Source organism: Schistocerca serialis, chromosome 2 (assembly GCF_023864345.2).
Source record: "Schistocerca serialis cubense isolate TAMUIC-IGC-003099 chromosome 2, iqSchSeri2.2, whole genome shotgun sequence".
NCBI lineage: Eukaryota > Metazoa > Arthropoda > Insecta > Orthoptera > Acrididae > Schistocerca > Schistocerca serialis.
Window position 1 is genome coordinate 1,111,242,911 of NC_064639.1, and position 19,875 is coordinate 1,111,262,785.

The following is a 19,875-nucleotide window of genomic DNA, read 5'->3' on the forward strand; positions in this document are numbered from 1 at the left end:
TGTTACAGCGACATGCGAGCTGTCCTTTTGAACGACAGGCCGTGAAATAGGAGCGAACTCCAACGATTTAGAGGTACATGCTACCACAGTCGCAGAAAAGAGCACCACCATTGGTATCGCTTCTAATTTCACAAGCGCCGAGTCACTGTGCTTAGTTTGGGAGGACGACCGCTAGGGGCGCGGCCCTGAGAAGGTGTTCTGCTTGCTCTGTCCGCGCGTGTCGCGCCGCACTTGGGCAGGCCGCCGCTAGAGGCGCGACTTGTCGAGTGGTGGCGAGCCGTCGCACGTCTTGTCGGTGTGGAAGAGCGCCGTCTGCACGGTGGAGTTGTGGCGGGAGCCGCCGTGGCAGCGGCCGCGCACCGTGCTGCGCAGGTGCGCCAGCGACGTGTGGTCGGCGCCGTCTGCGCGCGCCGCCGTGCACGAGCTGCCGCTGCGCGCGCGCCCCTGCCCCGGGCGCGCGCAGCAGCAGAACAGGTACTTGTTGAAATGCTTGCGGAAGGCGCCGCTCACGCAGTACAGCGTGATGGGGTTCACGCACGAGTTGATGTAGCTCAGGCAGAAGCCCACGATGCGCAGCCCGTGCCACGCCAGGTTGTAGTCCAGTCGGGAGTTTGGATACAGGTGGAACCTGCAGACATTGACAGTTTGTTTTTATCTTGCCTTCTCACTAACACCAGTTATGTCATGACCTTATGAGTGACTCTACAGACTGAAAAAACATTGTACAGTCATAAAGAAAATCATTCTGAGAATGTACCGGGTGATCAAAAAGCCAGTATAAATTTGAAAAGTTAGTAATGTAGATAGAGAGGTAAAAATTGACACACATGCTTGGAATGACATGGGGTTTTATTAGAACAACAAAAAAAAAAAAAAAAAACAAACGAAGTTCTTGTGGTGTGCGTACTGTAAGACCTTCGGTACACACACCATCAGATTATTTGACTTGTCGCTCTAACGAAGTAGGCGAGTGTCAGCAATATGTCTCGTGGTCTTATCGTGGCGTGTTTATCTTCTGCCGTTGGGGTTGGGTTGTCTGGGGGAGGAGACCAGACAGCGAGGTCATCAGTCTCATCGCTCATCGGATTAGGGAAGGATGGGGAAGGAAGTCGGCCATGCCCTTTCAAAGGAACCATCCCGGCATTTGCCTGGAGCGATTTAGGGAAATCACGGAAAACCTAAATCAGGATGGCCGGACGCGTGATTGAACCGTCGTCCTCCCGAATGCGAGTCCAGTGTGCTGGCCACTGCGCCACCTCGCTCGGTCTGCCGTTAGGTCAGACAATAGAAATGCAACTTGCACGCTTAGAGTAGCAGATTGACGGTGACCAACTTTAAACAGAACTTGATTAATTTTCACACACATTTATTAAAATAATAAAAACATAGATATTACGTAACTTGATTCTGGACGCTGTTTACAATTGACAATCTGAAGTTCCTTTGGTCTTGGTACGTTAATCTTATTCTCACATAGCTCTGATACTTGACAATGTGTCTATTCATTTCTCTTCATGGCTAAGTACAGGAATATGATAATCTTATTAGGCGCAGACTGAAACTTGACTACAGACTGGTGCAGACAAATGCAGACTAATGAAGACTGATGCAGACTAATGCAGACTCGTACAGACTAATGCAGACTGACTAATCGGAGGTCTGTACACTCATTATAGTACCTCGAGCGTTCAGGTATCACTGCGCGAGTGTGATCCGCGAGGAAAAAAGGTTCTACGTTAGCAGCCATCTCATTGGCTGCGTTACATATTAATACGCGGGTCGGCGGAAGCAGAATTTGGTACATCTCTAAGACAGCGCCATCTCGTAGTGCGGAGACGGACGAGTGCTGCGCCTGCCCTGTTGTGCTTAGCGGGGCGCGCTCTGTTGGGAAAGATGTGTACGCGCTGACTACGCGGAACTATGTACACAACAGTTCACAAAAAGGCCGACAGATGGCGCTGGACAGCAAAACGTCAGTGACTGCTACCGTGACGGGTGAGAGGTACGCCGATATGTTACAGAATCGCATCATACCCAGCCTGGCTGATAAACACCAGCTGGAATGTAGGATGTGTATGCAGCATGGCGCTCCACCCCATATTGCTAGACGCGTGAACGATCTCTTGCGCGCGTCGTTTGGTGATGGTCGCCTCCTCAGCCGCCACTTTCGTCATGCTTGGCCTCCCAGGTCCCCAGACCTCAGTCCGTGCGACTATTGGCTTTGGGGTTACCTCAAGTCGCAAGTGTATCGTGATCGACCGACATCTCTAGGGATGCCTCACCATACCTCAGGACATACTTTACAGTGCTGTTCACAACATTATTCCTCGACTACAGCTATTGTTGAGGAATAATGGTGGACATATTGGGCGTTTCCCATAAAGAACATCAACTTTGCTTTGTCTTACTTTGTTATGCTAATTATTGCTATTCTGATCAAATGAAGCGCCATCTGTACGACATCTTTTGAACTTTTGTATTTATTTGTTTAAACCCCATGTCATTCCAAGCATGTGTGTCAATTTGTACATCTCTATCTACATTATTCCGTGATTTATTCAGTTTTCAAATTTATACTGACTTTTTGATCACTTGGTACATTAGAAGACAGCAATAGTAAAAATCCTCTAGAAATAACTTGTTCTTTACAAATGATGACTTCAAATCGTCGAAAAAAGTAAAACAAACAGGGTGTCCCAAACATTTGCATCAAGTTGAAACAGATGACAGTGTCCACAAGTGATTATACTAAAATATGGAACCATCGCTCAGAAATACATATTTATTGTGTTATGGAAATGCACAGCATACACCACATAACAAAACGTTCTTTTTTCTTTCTCTTGTGCCCTTGTCCTGCAGGTAGCCAGGGTCACCGTGGTTAATCGGATTTGGCAATGTTAGTTTAAAGGATGCCCGGATGCCCTTCCTGCCGCCACCCCATACCCCCCCCCCCCCCCCCCCAGGACGGAATTAGTGTACCCCAACTGTTTGCGACTAGTGTAATCCGTGGAATAATGCAAAAGTGTTCAGATGTCTGCGAGCCATATAACTGAAGCGGGACGTGGGGACCAGACCGGTATTCACCTAGGGGGATGTGGAAAACCACCTATAAAACCACATCCAGGCTGTCTGGCACACCGACGGTGGTCGTTAATCCGCCGGGCGGATTCGATCCGGGGCCAGCGCGCCTGCCCGAGTCCACGAAGCAGCGCATTAGCGCTCTTTTTTTTTTTTTTTTTTTTTTTTTTTTTTAATTGACTTAACATCTATGGTCATCAGTCCCCTAGAACTTAGAACTACTTTTTTTTTCTTTTTTTTTTTTCCGACCCAGCCGGGAATCGAACCCGGGCCCTTAGGATTGACAGTCTGTCGCGCTGACCACTTTTTTTTCTTTTATTTGTTTTTTTTTTGTTTTTTTTTATTTTTTTTATTTTTTTATTTGGATCAGGTAGTGGGCTGGAGGAGGCAAGGTGGGCAGGGGTCGCGTCCCGAGGCCTGTCCACGATGTCTCCCCCCTCCCATCCTGGGGATGTGAAGTGGTACAAAGGATGCTGTTGGTGTATTATTGTGATTTTTTTAATTTTATTTATTCATTTATTTATTTTGATTTTTTTTTAATTTTTTTTTTGTTCATTTTTAAAAAAAAATTTTTTTTAACAGTAATTAACTGAAAACTAGTAAGTGCACTCTTTGCGTCGAGTTGGGGACGCACATAACTAAAACCATGCTAATAGTTGTAGAAAAAGGCATAAAGAAAGAGAACAAAGTGCGGGGCGAAGGAAACCATGAAACAAAACTGAAGGGTGGAATCCATACCACCATTAACCAGTGCTACATCTTGCACCGGATGGGGAAACTAAAACTGCGAAGACCTTTTCGCACCGGGGACAAAAAGAGGAAATGGGGCAAATACTGCTACAGAGTGTGAGGGTTCACAACGAAACTCTCCATCTGCTGTATCATCCAGGTATGACTTCTCGTAATGATGAAAGTAGATCCCACGTCGTACCGTGTAGTGTTCTATCATCGTATTGTAATTTTAGCTTCTCTTACCCATGATGTTCCAGCTACGTGGAGGGTCGTGGAACGCACTCCACAAAAAATTGGAAAAATATTGTCGATACTTAGGGTTACGGAGGATCTTGCAATGTCGTTCCTGCAAATAGTTCCAAAAGTCCAAAGTGTCCTTAGTGCCGTCTTGAAACAAATAATGCACTGCGTGTCCACGAAGCCACGTCATTGCATTAGTTTTAGTGCGTGGGTAATACGTCTCATCCTGGAATAAGATAATCTTGGGGTCGATATGATTCGGCGTTACCCGAAGGAAGTATGCTGACATTTGCCTCACTAAGTGCCACACTGCCGTAGACTCGCCACAGCTAAGACGGTGTTCATCGTCGTCTTGAACGCCACAGTACGTGCACGTGGGTGAGTCCACCATGTGGATCGCATGTAGCCTTGATCTGGTCACCTGCTTACCGTTGACAGTGATATACCACATCGACGTGACGTCAGTGTCCAGTGTTACGTGGTGAATTGTCCTCCACACTACTCGCCAGTTGACGTTCGGGTGCTTACTCTCCACGACGTTATCGGGTCGTCCACGTTGTAGGACCCTATAAACCGTCTTTGCCGTCGCCAGTTGAGTCGCTGGTAAGGCAAGTCGAACGTAACTGAGTTCGAGGTAAAAGACACCGATGTAGAAGAGCGAGGAGGGGACGTGGTGTATCGGCACAGGCGGCAACAGGCAGGGCGGTGCTAGTTCTTCTATTAACAAACTGGTCAGACTGTCCGGACGGCGGTGCCGTAGTTTGACTAATGTGCTCACAAATAGGGCGACCGCTCTGTCACAAACGTGATAAAGGCCAAGCCCTCCCCGATCCGGAGGGAGGGTGAGAGTCTCATATTTGATCTTGAAAAGCATTCCTGAACTCACGAAGGACCCAAAAGCCGCATGTATACGGCGTGCTAACATCACCGGTATAGGTAATATCTGGGCGATGTGCGGAATGCGTGACGCTAAATGTGAGTTAACATACTGGGTCCGTTGGACGATGTCCAGGGCTCGTAGGCGGTTGTTGGCAATTCCAGTCCGAACATTCCGTAAAAGCCGTCGAAAGTTGTGAGCAGCGGTCCGTCGTATATCGTCTGTAAAGTCAATGCCGAGACATTTCAAACTATCTCTGAGCTGTAAGGGGGTGACACTGTTCTCAGACAATCCGACCCCGATGTTCATCGCCACCGATTTTGCGACGTTGATACGACTACCAGCGGCCATGCCATATTTCGTTATCCAATTTAGTGTGCTAGAGGTGTCGTTACCGTGGCGGATGACAATCACCAGGTCGTCAGCGTACGCTTTACACCGGAAAGTGTGGCCTCGTAACGTCATACCCGTTAGTCGTTGGCGCAGGCCGCAGAGGAGAGGTTCCATGGCCACAGCGTAAAGTAAAGTGGACAGAGGGCACCCTTGGCGTATCGATCGAGAAATGGTGAGGGGGCTGCGAAGGTCGGCCGTTGACGATCACCTTGGACGTCGCGCCACGGAGTAGTCGCATGACGACAGTGACGAATGGCTGTGGGTACCGCATATGTTGGAGGACCGCTTCCAAATAGTTGTGGTCCACTCGGTCGAAAGCTTGACTAAAATCGATTGCCGCCAGTGCACCCTTCAGACGACATGCCCTCGCCAGTGAGATCAAGTCACGATATTCACTGAGTGCTGTTTGAATATTATTGTCGCCTCCTAATGACGTTTGATCGGGTGAGATAACATTTCGTAGGGTCTGGCGTATCCGCGCCGCCAACAGTCGAGAAAAGATCTTAAAGTCGCAGTTCAATAGCGTCAACGGGCGGTAGTCCTGCAGTCGTGAGCCACCGGACGGTTTGTGAATAGGAATAATCATTCCTTCCACAAGGGCCGCAGGGAGCGGCACGTCCGGGGATAGGAGTTCGCGACAGATGTCCGTCCATCGGGAGGCTAATAAATATTGAAAAGTCCGGTAAAATTCCAAGGGGAGGCCATCAGGACCCGGAGACTTGTTGACAGCACCTTTTCGAAAGGCGTCGATCACTTCTTCTTCTGTAATTTCTTCCATCAAGGCCGCTTCCATTGCCGGGGTGACGGTGCCGTAAATCGTCTGAGAGACGTCCTCCAGTGCTGTCGGATCAGGGGTCTGAGCGGAATAGAGTTGGGAATAATGATTGTAGAACGCTGTGTTTATGTCTTGTTGCGTGGTGAGGCGATGACCGTCCTCCGTGTCGATGAAGCGTATCAGCGCTCGTTGGCGTCGTTTACGTTCACGAAGGACGTGGAACATTGACGGGCGTTCGCTCGGTATCCGATCCTGCGTCCTCGAGCGGATGACTACCCCCTCTAGGTGGCGTCGCAGATGAGCGAGGATCTGAGCCTTAGCACGGTGGACCGCCGTTTGTCGTTCCGGAGACGGCGCCATAGCATCGCAGTCGCGCAGGACCCGGAAGTAAAAGTCGAGTGTATGTCTTCGCCAGGTAGCGTGGTCACGACCGTAGGTTATCAACGTTCGCCTCAGTGCCGGTTTGGCGCAGTCCAACCACCAGCGGATCGTTGTGGGATATGCACGGAGGCGATTTGCACACGAATGCCACGTATCCTCAACGGCTTGGCGGCAATCCGGGTACGACAGGTGAGCGATGTTTAATTTCCACGGGCTGCGGCTTCTCCACACTTGTTACCGCCGCAGGGTGACGGCACAAATGTAAGCTGAGTGGTCCGAGAATGCTGCAGGCCACAGTTCCGCATCCTGTGTTCCAGCGGCGAGAGAGCGTGAGACATAGATCCGATCGATACGACTGGAAGAGTGACTTGTGAAGTGCGTGAATCCCGGTCGGTGGCCGTGAAGATGTTCCCAAGTGTCCACCATCTGCAGGTCTCGAATTAGCGTCCCGAGTTCCGGGAACGGATTATGTCGTGGGAGTTGATCTCTTGGCGCCAGTACGCAATTGTAGTCACCTCCAAACACCAGATGGTCGTGGCGGCCTTGGAAGAGCGGGGCGACGTCTTCCGCAAAGAATTGTGAACGTTCGCGACGTTTGTCCGTCCCGGAAGGTGCGTAGATATTGATAAGGCGGACACCCAGTACTGTGAGTGCCATTCCTCTTGCCCCAGGCAGAAACAGGATATCGTCCGCCACTATCCCTTCCCGAAGAAGTACAGCGACACCGCTGCCTGTTGGGGAAGCTGGAGAGACGCAAGCATCGTAACCGTACATGCCTGGGAAGTCGTCGACGTACACTTCCTGGAGAAGGGCGATGTCGATGGAAGCAGAGTTCAACATATCCTGAAGCAAGGATAACTTAGCGCGCGTCCGTATAGTGTTAATGTTTATAGTTGCAACGCGATAAGTTTGAGGTCTATCCACAGCATCCGTGTTGGCCATCAATACCCTGGTAAGGCTGTCTCGTCACTGTAACTGACGGCGGGAAAGGATCAACACTGGTGGGGTAAATTTCCCCCCCGTGTCGTCCGACACGATGGGCAAGGAGTGTTCCTCACAGTCGTCCGCCCAGTCGCCGTGAAACACCATCGGCTGTTGGTGGCTGTTAGTGGCTGCTGCGGCACTCGGCGCTGACTCCATCGGCTCTGCTGGCTGGGAATCGGCAGCGGATGTCTGCTTGCGATCCTGCTGTGCTGTGGGGTCTGAGGGGCTGAAGCCGTCACCACGGCGATCTGTTGAGTTTGAAGTTACAGCGGCCTCTGTACCGCCGGTACCGTCGTCGGAATTTCCATAGTCCATGTCAGACGATCGCTGCAAACACTCTTCCGATGGAGCACGCCGCCGTCTCTTGTGTTTTCGCGGGGAACGCTGTTTACGGACGTGTGTTTCAGTATCTGAATGTGGGTGGATTTCGTCAGCTGCTCCGGTGTCTGGAAGAAAAGCCGCTGTCGGCACAACCCGTGGGTCAATGTCCATTCTGGCATCCACGCCTTCTTGCAAGGTCGATCGGTGATTATCTTCAGGTGGGGGCGCCGTTGTAGAGGCCGGATCCTGTACTGCAGAAGCCATTTTGGTCTCTCCATCGGGGGCGGCTATCGGACTACTGTCGTCAGCATCGGAAAGAGTTGCTGCCCGTGTAACTTCGGCGTAATTGAGAGGAAGGGTCGTCACCGTAGGAGGAGTCATAGATTCACCTGTCGGGATTTGAGTAAGCCGTCGTCGGAGACAATCCGACCGGACGTGCCCTTCTTGGCCACAACCAGAACAAGTGCGTGGCTGACCGTCATACATAATGATCGCCCTACATCCGCCGATGACAAGATATGACGGAACATGTTTGGTCAGTTCAATTTTAATCTGTCGTACCCCGTTAAGAACGGGGTACGTTGTAAAGGTGGTCCATTTTTCGGCCATATGGCTGATCACTCTGCCGTAGGGCTGGAAAGCCGCGGTGACTACGTCCGGTGGTACTTCGAAAGGGAGTTCGAAGACGCGTATCGTACGGAGGCCAAGCCCCGCGTGATCGATAGAGACCGCCCCAATATGGCCATCAGAATGTTTGAATTTAAGATCGTTCGCATGTGCGCTCACGATTCTGTTGCACACCTCGTCACTTACTAGCTTGACGTAGACAACACTGCTCGTGATAGAGAGATGGATACCAATTATGTCTCGCGGGTCAATTTTAACGTCGTCACGTATAAAACGTTCCACTTCAAAAGCTCGCGGTCGTGCATGATCGGTTTGAAAACTGACCTTGATGGTGGTTTGTCTGTATGAATGTGCCATGTTGCGTCGGTAGTGATGGACTCTAAACTAGCGGCGACGAAGTAGTAAACAACTACGGGCACTCGCGACCGCGCGGACGGGACGTAAACAAGACGTCCTCGCCGCAGCGCTGCGGAAAGCAGACTGCGCTCTCGGCTAACGTGGCGGGTACACCACATAACAAAAACATATCTCACAGTAATTGTTTAAAGTCACGATTGCTTGTCTCAGGGCTTATATGGCAGTGGCGCTTGCAGCTCTGCCGCACGCTCGTCTACAGGGGTTTCGTACACCAACATCTTGACGTAACCACAGAGGGAAAAATCCAGAGTCGTCAGATCCAGCAGTCGCACTGGCCATGGGGTAGGACCTCCCCTTCTAATTGCTCAGGCGCTCGCGAGTATTATCACCAAAGTGGCTTGGTACACCGTTGTGCCGAAACCATATACTTCTGTGGACAACAACTGATATAGTCTCCAAGAATTGTGGCAGCACATCTCTCAGGAACAGTAGCTAACATGGACCAGTCATACAGGGAGGCAGTATATAAGCTCGTATTAGGTGATCTTCGACAGTGCCCGGCCATACGTTGATAGAGGATCGTTGCTGGTGGCTACCGCTGTCGGTGGTATGGGGATTGTTCTCGCTCCAGACATGGCTGCTGTGGCTGTCGGAAACATCATCACAAGTGAATGAGGCGACATATGTGAACAATACAAACTTTACAAAGTTCGGCACAATTCACAGAGTGAATGTGGGGTTGAAAATCCGTTGGTCCCAATGTTTCAGCCCGCCCGGCTAGCCGTGCAATCTAACTCGCTGCTTCCCGAGCAGAAGGCGTGCCGGTCCTCGGAACGAATCCACCCGGCAGATTAGTGTCGAGATCTGGTGTGCCGGCCAGCCTGTGGATGGTTTTTAAGGCGGGCAGGTTCCCCTTATTCGGTCTCAGTTACACTACGTCGGCGATTGATAACCAAACACTTTCTCCACGTATGCGTACACCACCATTACTCTACCACGGAAACATTTGGGGTTACACTCGTCTGGTACGAGACGTTCTTCGGGGAGTCCACTGGGGGCTGAACCGCACAATAACCCTGGGTTCGGTGTGGGGCGGCGGTGGGGTGGGTGGACTGCAGTGACCTCTTGTGGGGTTGTGAACAACTAAGGACTACGCTGGGACGAAGCCTCGCCATCGTTCCTAGGTCCGCGGTTCAGTACACAATAGGCACAATGTTTCAACATGCACTTTATTATAGGGGTTTAATACCCGCTCCACACTGTAACATTTGAAGTTTGCGTTTCTAGGGCGAGTTGATGGGTCCTTGTCGCTGGGTGGTCAGTCACATGATCCATCTCCACAATGTCTGGTGATCGGAAGTGGTGGGTAACTTGGCTGGCTCTCTGTGACGTCAACGACCCCATCTCTCGTAAGTTGGTAACTCCATAGATAAATTTCTTCCAATTAGGCTGATGCCTATTGAGAACTTGTTCTGTGCACATTCGAGCTGCTTTATGCAAACTACATCCTGCCGCCCCATATATTAAATGCATGTCCGACAACTCTCGTATTGAGTAATATTTCATCTCTGACTACACGCCATGCCTGTATGCAGTAGCCGGCCAGTGTGGCCGAGCGGTTCTATGCGGTTCAGTCTGGAACCGCGCGACCACTACGGTCGCAGGTTCGAATCCTGCCTCGGGCATGGCTGTGTGTGATGTCCTTAGGTTAGTTAGGTTCAAGTAGTTCTAAGTCTAGGGCACTGATGACCTCAGATATTAAGTCCCACAGCGCTCAGAGCCATTTGAACCATTTTGAACATTTCTACATTAAGTTCTACAAGGCTGCACATGACAAACTGTCGAAGGAAACAGGAAAACAAGTGCAATACAAACGATAAAAAAACCCAGAAAAACCGCGACTGGGTAAGAGAAGAAAAGAAAAGAATGTCTTTTGCTCAAGGCGAACCCCTTCCAAAAACAAATTTATTTGTCAGCTTCAACCTTAAGATGATTAAAGACATACAATTTCTGAAAGAGAGGTCCTATCTGTAATCGTTCTGTATTTAGGGAGTGTAGATGTACTGTCTACTACCTACTTTTTGAGGTTATGCTCAATCGCTAACGTTACCATATCTTAACGTTTGTAGAACGCTTTACACCATTTTGATCCCACAGAATGCTACAGTTCTACCGGAAGCAGTGTGCATCGTTGTCAGCGTGTCTCAGGTAGCTGCAGGCTGTCGGCTAATGGAGTGCTGATTCCAGATGGACACTCAGAAAAGAAGCGCCATCAAGTCCAGTATCTGTGGGGTATGGCGCAGGATAGGCTTAAAGCCGCAACACCAGCCTCAAACCCACACCACAGGGTCGCCTTGTACAAGTCATTGCGATGGGAGGTACTAAACTAAGCAACCAAAACGCGACGAAACCCGGAGGATTTACGTATACAGCTCAGAATGGTGCACTGCGTTTGGTACACCAACTGCTGACGGAGTTCAAACACCACAGATCCTTAAAATGACAAGCTCGCCCCACCACTTGCCCCTCTCTCTTCTAAGGGGACTTTCCCGGGAGACTGCAAGTTTATTTCAGGAAGAGGCTCGGCGTCAAGACACGAACGCCAGCTCAGTGGCAGTACGAGATTGCGAGACCTACTTCCCCGGTCATCCGCATCTGATTATAAGAAAACCATGTGTATTACATAAATCACCATTTCAACAAAACAGAGGAGCGAACCTAAAGGTTGGACACATAAGTCATACTGAAGAAGCCCCTGAAACACTTCTGCTCCAGTCTTGTGAAATAGTAGGAGCTTTAACTTTTGCGTGGCGAATGAAAAGAAATATCCTTTTGCACTTGATGGCGCGAGTTGTCCAATCTCGGTGAAAGCATTGCTACCCGCCCATCGGAGATAGAGATTACAGCCTAGGCTGTCCAATATCGTTACCTACTACGATTGCCAGCACGCATCGATCCCCATCAAAGACAAATTAGCTATCGCAGTACACCTGGCTATGGAGAAGCATTATCTCTAATAGTGAGATCAACGGCTCGCATATGTCTCTGACATATCTGAAGCAAGATTTTGATTTATGATGGACCGCAAATATTGTTAATATTTCTTAATATTTTATTTGTCGATGTATTGATGCAAAAAGATTTTCCTACAATGGAAACTAGAAGGAAAATTATGTAAACGCTTCTTAATGTCTGTAATTAAGTGCTCCGCAATAATATTCGGGGAATGTGCTAAACATGACATAGAAATTTGGTGGCACAGCAAAATTGTACTAGGATTGCCAAGCGTTGAAACCTACTTTACTAGAAGAAACTGGTGTTACTGTTAGCAGCTGGATTCAGTCTTATGAAATATGTTTGTCACAGGGATCGTCGCCGACTATCATCAGTTGAAACAGTTGATACACGGACCTTAGTGCAGCTTATCTTTAGTCGTTTCCATTCTGGACAACAACAAACAATCGTAACCCATACCATCCAGAAACAGCGCCCTACAGTTGTGTCTCTGCTCACCGCACTCATAGGGTAAATCTTAATATGTATACAAATTCTGCAACCCACACTATGTTAGATGATGGAGGGTACTTCGTGCCAACATTATCCACTCTCTGTTGTGTTCCATTCTCGCACTGCCTATAAATCTCCGTACTCGTCCTAATCTCTGTTATCCTCATGATCCCCAAGCAAGACAATTGATGGTGGCAGCATAATGCTCCCACTAATCTTCTTCGAGTACACCCTCGCTAAATATATTCAACAAGTTTTCGTAGGAACTGCGTTGTATCTCTTTCCCAAGCATTTCTGTTACACTTTCGTACCGGCTATAAAGACATGTTAGATCCTAGCAGAGTTTCTTTCATTTCTTTCGCTGTCTGTTGTCCTGCCTACCTGCTGAGAACTCCAAATTATGGAACAAAACTGTAAAATTGGTCAGGCTAGCGTCTTGTAAGCGGTATTGTTTACAGATTTAGAGGAATATCCCAGAACATTTCCATAAAATGTAAGTCTTTTATTGGCCATTCTTAATACTATTTCGATGTGATCGTCTCATACCATACTGCTTCTTAATATTTCCACATATACTTATGCAATGGGACGGGCTCAGTATTTTGTAATCAGATATTGTCGGTTCTTTCTCTTTATTATGGGCATTGTCTTGCATATATTCACATTTAAAGAGCGTTTGCCATTCATTACACAGAATGGAAATTTTGCCCAAGTCTTTCCACTTTTCTTCGGCATATACTTTCCTGTTACAATCAACTGCAAATAATAATTTGTTCATTTTCTGACCTAAATTTTCCATGAATTGTATTAAGCACTTTGGCACTAATAAAACGTTCTAGGCTTCCGTTAAGTCCAATTAACGCATGGGCTATGTCTATTAATCTTGTATCTTAAAGTTCTTCGTTGTGTGAAGAGTATGAATGGCGTAACTAGCCGGTGTTGGAAGGTAAGTAACTATCCTTGATGGAATAAATTTCTTTTCTCAGTTATAGTTGTGCTGCGCGATTGTACAGAGGGAATCACTTAAAGCTCTAAATTTTGTGAAACGTTCAAGACGTCGACACTAGGTTTGGAACGAACGCAGAGGGACAGGTAACTTAGTTGCGTGTTTAATCAAGAGAAGTATTCAAGAAAGTAAATTTCATAAATGGAATCCTTTTCTAACTTCCTAAAGTTTCTTAAGAGGGGAGAACAGTTAACGCTGGCGTTGAAACATTTCGAAGAAGTGTCCGAGAAATGAACCAGGAATAAAAAGCAAGTTTGTCAGTTGCCGTAAGACTGTGCGATTGTACAGAGCGAGTCACTTAAAACTCTAAATTTTGTGAATCGGTGGTATGTGTGGCATCTGAATCCTTTTCCTTTGAGACGCTACAGTATGTGGTGGGAAAATTCACGGTTCATTCTCGTGACCTCCGTACTCATAGCGGCAGGTATTTCTAAAAGATTGGGATGTGATTGCCAAGACTGCTTGCAAAAGACGAGTTTAATTATGCAGCGCTGATACTGTACGAGCTACACAGCGTACGGGAACATCTATTAGCAGTTTTTCGAATTATTTCGAAACTTCTGTATGACTTTTGTTCTCACAGATTTCACGATAAACATAATTTTTGTTGCACTCGTGATCTTAGTTTTAGAACTATTTCATTTTGAAATGGTGGTCTCCTTTGCTGGACACCCTGTAGCATACCAGACGGGGAGGGAAAATGATTTTAGATATGTGTACGTACTCATCTCTAAGCGAACAACTTTTGCGAAAACGAGTAGACAGCCGAAAGTCGTGATATATCACAACAGTCAGTTCTGACCAGATTGGCTTCCAATATTAGCTCAGCTCACGGATATTTTTTGGGAAGTTTCAACACCAATATTAACAAGAAATACATCATAGAATTCCTCTTTTCAAGAGATAATGTTGATACTGTCGTATGCCGAAAACCTAATTTCAATGTTCTGAAAGGTTCACGAAATGAAGACGGCGCAAGTTTGAAGTATTTCACGATATTTTGGTGGAAATTCAGGTCGCAGCTTAATAAAACAGATTCATTAAATTAATCTTTTTCCCCTTTTTTATGTAGACAACTGGAACCAGTCACTTTTTTGGATAATAATGCTTTATTACATGAATCGGTTTCGAACCTTTTCAGGTTCATCTTTAGATGGTTTCTGGAGGATCCGGGAAGTTGCATCATTACTGGTAGTAGCATAATGCTGGCTGCTGGTTTGCGACAGTATAGGCGGCTTTTCTCGGATCTGTCTGCCTCCATTTTGATGTCCAGAACACTTTCACACAAACTATATTAGTTCACACTTTGTCAGTGACACTTTACCAGCATCTAGCATCCAGGTTGTAAAGCGCATGCTGGATGCTGGTAAAGTGTCACTGACAAAGTGTGAACTAATATAGTTTGTGTGAAAGTGTTCTGGACATCAAAATGGAGGCAGACAGATCCGAAAAAAGCCGCCTATACTGTCGCAAACCAGCACCCAGCATTATGCTACTACCAGTAATGATGTAACTTCCCGGATCCTCCAGAAACCATCTAAAGATGAACCTGAAAAGGTTCGAAAACCGGTTCATGCAATAAAGCATTATTATCCAAAAAAGTGACTGGTTGCAGTTGTGTATAACTTATTTACATTCAATATACAGTCACGGTTCTAAAATATCCGTAATGGATAAGCATAATCCTTTTTTTATTGTCCGTTAACCACTCACTAACTTGAGATGAAAAGATTGTTTCACTAAAATGAAATGAATTAATTACCGAAAATTCTTAAGCGTAAGTCGGTCTCCTCATAGCATTATGATTTGAAATTTATTCAGAAATGCTTGGTATCTACATAAACTTGGCTTACATGAGGTTGTGGAACTCTCAGACCGAAGGCCTTCCTGTCTTTTGTCGTAATAATGAATGTTCCTGTTGACAGGAAGAAGAGCACGATAAATGCGGCGCTAATCCTGTTTTTGTACACAGCAGGTCACAGCTATGATAGTGGCCCGTTATCTCGCGTGGCCGCCCGTATTTTGGGAAACCGCACGTCTGGCATGTGTGCGGTATGGCAGGAATGCACGCGCCCTGGAATGTCAGTGTATTGGGACGCGTCTGCGTAGCGAGCGCTGCTTCAGATAAAAAAGTTTGTTTCCCACAGTTTTTTTGTACAGTCTTCGCAATATTCACAGTGATCGTGCCTGCTGCGTACAGTACGGGTATTTCACAGGGTGCAACGCGAAATACTTCTTTGGCTGCGGCAGATTTGCAGGTAAAACTCAGAATATGTCCACTCGACCTCAGATACGGACAAAATAACAGGAATAATGGACAAAAAAAAGCAGCAAATTCACAATCAGATCCTCCACCTACGGGAGAAACGACTGGATGACAGAAACTACTCGATGATACCCAAACAGCGACCGGCACCTATAGTTTTCTCCCAGATGTAAAACAGACTCGAAAGAGGCACCTGAATTCCTCAAAAGCCTGTCAGGCTGCTTGACTGGTCATGGACGTTGTGCCACCCATCGGCACCAAAAACTGGTAGAAGAGAAATCTCCAAATGTGTCTGTGGTCAAGATAGCAAGCCTAGGCAAGATAGCAAGCCTAGGGATATCCACTGTATGCCTAAGTTGCTGATGACGATCGACAACAACTGGCTCGACACGGAATACTCAATTTCAAGCAGATGGTGTGTTACGGGGCAGAGGATCCTGAACAATACTGTCTGCCCTGTTTCCAGAAAGGCTTAGGTAGTGCCTTACGTTATCAATCTACCACCGTCTACTTCACCACTTGGAGGTTGCGACAGAAGATCCAGAACCAACACAGAGATGACATGTAAGGTCAACCAGTTGCGGCAGATGAACAACCAACACCGCATGAATGGCAGTCGTAGCGATTCCAGTAGTGTGACGTGCGGCCGGTTGCCGTGTCTATCGCCATCCAAGGAACTAGAACCAGCGCGATGAGGACGACCCCCATGCGTCTACACTTCTCGCCTTCAGCAACGGGTCTTCCTGGGAACTGACGAGTCTTTTCCTGCAGTTAGGAAGCCGACAGACAAAGGGAGAGGCAAATGCAACAACAATGTCCTCTACAGCGCCCAAGCAACAGTGTAAGTAGGCTGTTTAGGTTTCTATGTTGGTAACGCCACGTAGCGCTGTATGAAAATCACTGACTGTGCTGTGTGCAGTCTGTGGCTGGTTTGCATTGTTGGAATATTTGCTATTGTAGTGTTGGGCAGTTGGATGTGAACAGCGCGTAGCGTTGCGCAGTTGGAGGTGAGCTACCAGCAATGGTGGATTTGGAGAGAGAGATGGCACAATTTTGAGAGCAGACGATCTGGACGTTTGTCCGTCAGAAAAAAGGAATTTGTAAGACTGGATGTCATGAACTGATACATATGTTATGACTTTTGAACACTATTAAGGTAAATACATTGTTTGTTCTCTATCAAAATCTTTCATTTGCTAACTATGCCTATCAGTAGTTAGTGCCTTCAGTAGTTTGAATCTTTTATTTAGCTGGCAGTATTGGCGCTCGCTGCGTTGCAGTAGTTCGAGTAACGAAGATTTGTGTGAGGTAAGTGACTCATGAAAGGTAAAGGTTATTGTTAGTCACGGACATTCTTTTGTGGAGATTACTGAAAGTCAGACTGCGCTGCGCTAAAAATATTGTGTGTCAGTTTAGTGATGATCAGAATAAGTAAAGAGAGAAATGTCTGAGTACGTTCAGTTTTGCTCATCTGTTTGAAAATCAAATAACGTAGAAGTTCACCAGCACAGTAATATATAATTTTCCAAAGTGGACGTTACAACAGGTAAAGCGTACTTCCAAATCGGGAGCGATGTAGTGCATTGTGGAACTGATGGCTTTACTGCTTATAACTGTTTCACTTGTTACGGTGTATACTAGCGACAAACAGGAAGAAAACAATCATATGTTAGTAATAGTGCTAGACATCGCTTCGATAGAAGGTGTAATCTTAGTAAAAATAGTAATAATAGTATAAATAACAATGGTGTTGGAAAGCAGTATGTCTTGGATGTAATAATCTATATTACATAATTAGTTACCGGTGTGTATGGAAAATTGTTTGAGATAGTAACAGTTTGTGTAAGAACGAATACACCCAGTGTTTAAACTATACTACAGATAAGACACTGAGGTGACAAAAGTCATGGGTTACTTTCTTCCCACCATAGCGCAGGAACTCGACGTGGCATGGACTGAGCATGTCGCTGGAAGTCCCCTGGAGAAATGCTGAGCCATGCCGCCTCGTGAAGGTGTTGCCCGCGCAGGATTTTGTGCACCAACTCACCTCTCGATTACATCACGTAAATGCTTGATGGGACTCGTGTCGGGCGATCTGGGTTGTCAATCCATTCCCTGGAACTGTTCAGAACATTCTTCAAGCCAATTGCGAACAACTGTGGCCCGGTGACACGACTCACTGTCATCCATACAAATTCCATCGTTGTTTGGGAACGTGAAGTCCATGAATGGCTGCAAATGGCCTCCCAGTAGCCACACTCGGACCTGCCGTCAGCTAGCTCTTACCAGCTGGAATCGGCACTCATCGGATCAAGGCCCCATTTGACAGTCGTCTAGGGTCCAACCAACATTGTCACGAGCCCAGGAGTCGCGCTGTAGACGATGTCGTGTTGTTAGCAAAGGCACTTGCATCGGCCGTCTGTTGGCATAGACCATTATAGCCAAATTTCGCTGCACTATTCTCATACTTTCGTCGTACGTCCCACATTGATTTCTGCGGCTATTTCAAGCAGGTATATAGAAAAGGCAGGTAGGCCATTCCGGCCCTAAGCGATGCAAGTTAATGACGTCTTTGATGTCCTGAACTGTAAGAGTTCCAAAAGATGAATGCTCACCCATGCGTAGTGGGTTTGGAATGAATATCATAATTCAAGAAAATACTTTGAAGAGATTCTTAGACATCTGTTCAGCAATGCGAGTTGGTGACAAAGAAATAATATTGCCTTTCCAAAAACGTTTCATAACTTCAATAAAATCTCTCTTTGGTCTTTTCGAAAATCTGAAAAGTGTGAAAGTTAGCTACACTCCTGGAAATGGAAAAAAGAACACATTGACACCGGTGTGTGAGACCCACCATACTTGCTCCGGACACTGCGAGAGGGCTGTACAAGCAATGATCACACGCACGGCACAGCGGACACACCAGGAACCGCGGTGTTGGCCGTCGAATGGCGCTAGCTGCGCAGCATTTGTGCACCGCCGCCGTCAGTGTCAGCCAGTTTGCCGTGGCATACGGAGCTCCATCGCAGTCTTTACCACTGGTAGCATGCCGCGACGGCGTGGACGTGAACCGTATGTGCAGTTGACGGACTTTGAGCGAGGGCGTATAGTGGGCATGCGGGAGGCCGGGTGGACGTACCGCCGAATTGCTCAACACGTGGGGCGTGAGGTCTCCACAGTACATCGATGTTGTCGCCAGTGGTCGGCGGAAGGTGCACGTGCCCGTCGACCTGGGACCGGACCGCAGCGACGCACGGATGCACGCCAAGACCGTAGGATCCTACGCAGTGCCGTAGGGGACCGCACCGCCACTTCCCAGCAAATTAGGGACACCGTTGCTGCTGGGATATCGGCGAGGACCATTCGCAACCGTCTCCATGAAGCTGGGCTACGGTCCCGCACACCGTTAGGCCGTCTTCCGCTCACGCCCCAACATCGTGCAGCCCGCCTCCAGTGGTGTCGCGACAGGCGTGAATGGAGGGACGAATGGAGACGTGTCGTCTTCAGCGATGAGAGTCGCTTCTGCCTTGGTGCCAATGATGGTCGTATGCGTGTTTGGCGCCGTGCAGGTGAGCGCCACAATCAGGACTGCATACGACCGAGGCACACAGGGCCAACACCCGGCATCATGGTGTGGGGAGCGATCTCCTACACTGGCTGTACACCACTGGTGATCGTCGAGGGGACACTGAATAGTGCACGGTACGTCCAAACCGTCATCGAACCCATCGTTCTACCATTCCGAGACTGGCAAGGGAACTTGCTGTTCCAACAGGACAATGCACGTCCGCATGTATCCCGTGCCACCCAACGTGCTCTAGAAGGTGTAAGTCAACTACCATGGCCAGCAAGATCTCCGGATCTGTCCCCCATTGAGCATGTTCGGGACTGGATGAAGCGTCGTCTCACGCGGTCTGCACGTCCAGCACGAACGCTGGTCCAACTGAGGCGCCAGGTGGAAATGGCATGGCAAGCCGTTCCACAGGACTACATCCAGCATCTCTACGATCGTCTCCATGGGAGAATAGCAGCCTGCGTTGCTGCGAAAGGTGGATATACACTGTACTAATGCTGACATTGTGCATGCTCTGTTGCCTGTGTCTATGTGCCTGTGGTTCTGTCAGTGTGATCATGTGATGTATCTGACCCCAGGAATGTGTCAATAAAGTTTCCCCTTCCTGGGACAATGAATTCACGGTGTTCTTATTTCAATTTCCAGGAGTGTATATATGAACTTGTAGACTGAATCAAGATTGCCTGGATAACTTTTTTTCTAAGGTACGAGGATTATGTATATCCTACAACTTTTGAAGTAAGGAACAGGATAC

General features: G+C 47.7%; 1 protein-coding gene across 1 annotated transcript in view; it reads right to left on the minus strand.

The window, feature by feature from the left end:
* Window positions 1-435: 435 nt before the first annotated feature.
* LOC126456650 (neuropeptide CCHamide-1 receptor-like) overlaps window positions 436-19,875 on the minus strand; it is a gene marked incomplete at its 3' end in the record, with an annotated part of 39,076 nt that continues 19,636 nt past the window's right edge. Inside the window, exon 3 of the mRNA XM_050092394.1 lies at window positions 436-628. Within this exon, the coding sequence (XP_049948351.1) occupies window positions 436-628 (193 nt within the window). The remainder of the gene's footprint in view (window positions 629-19,875) is intronic.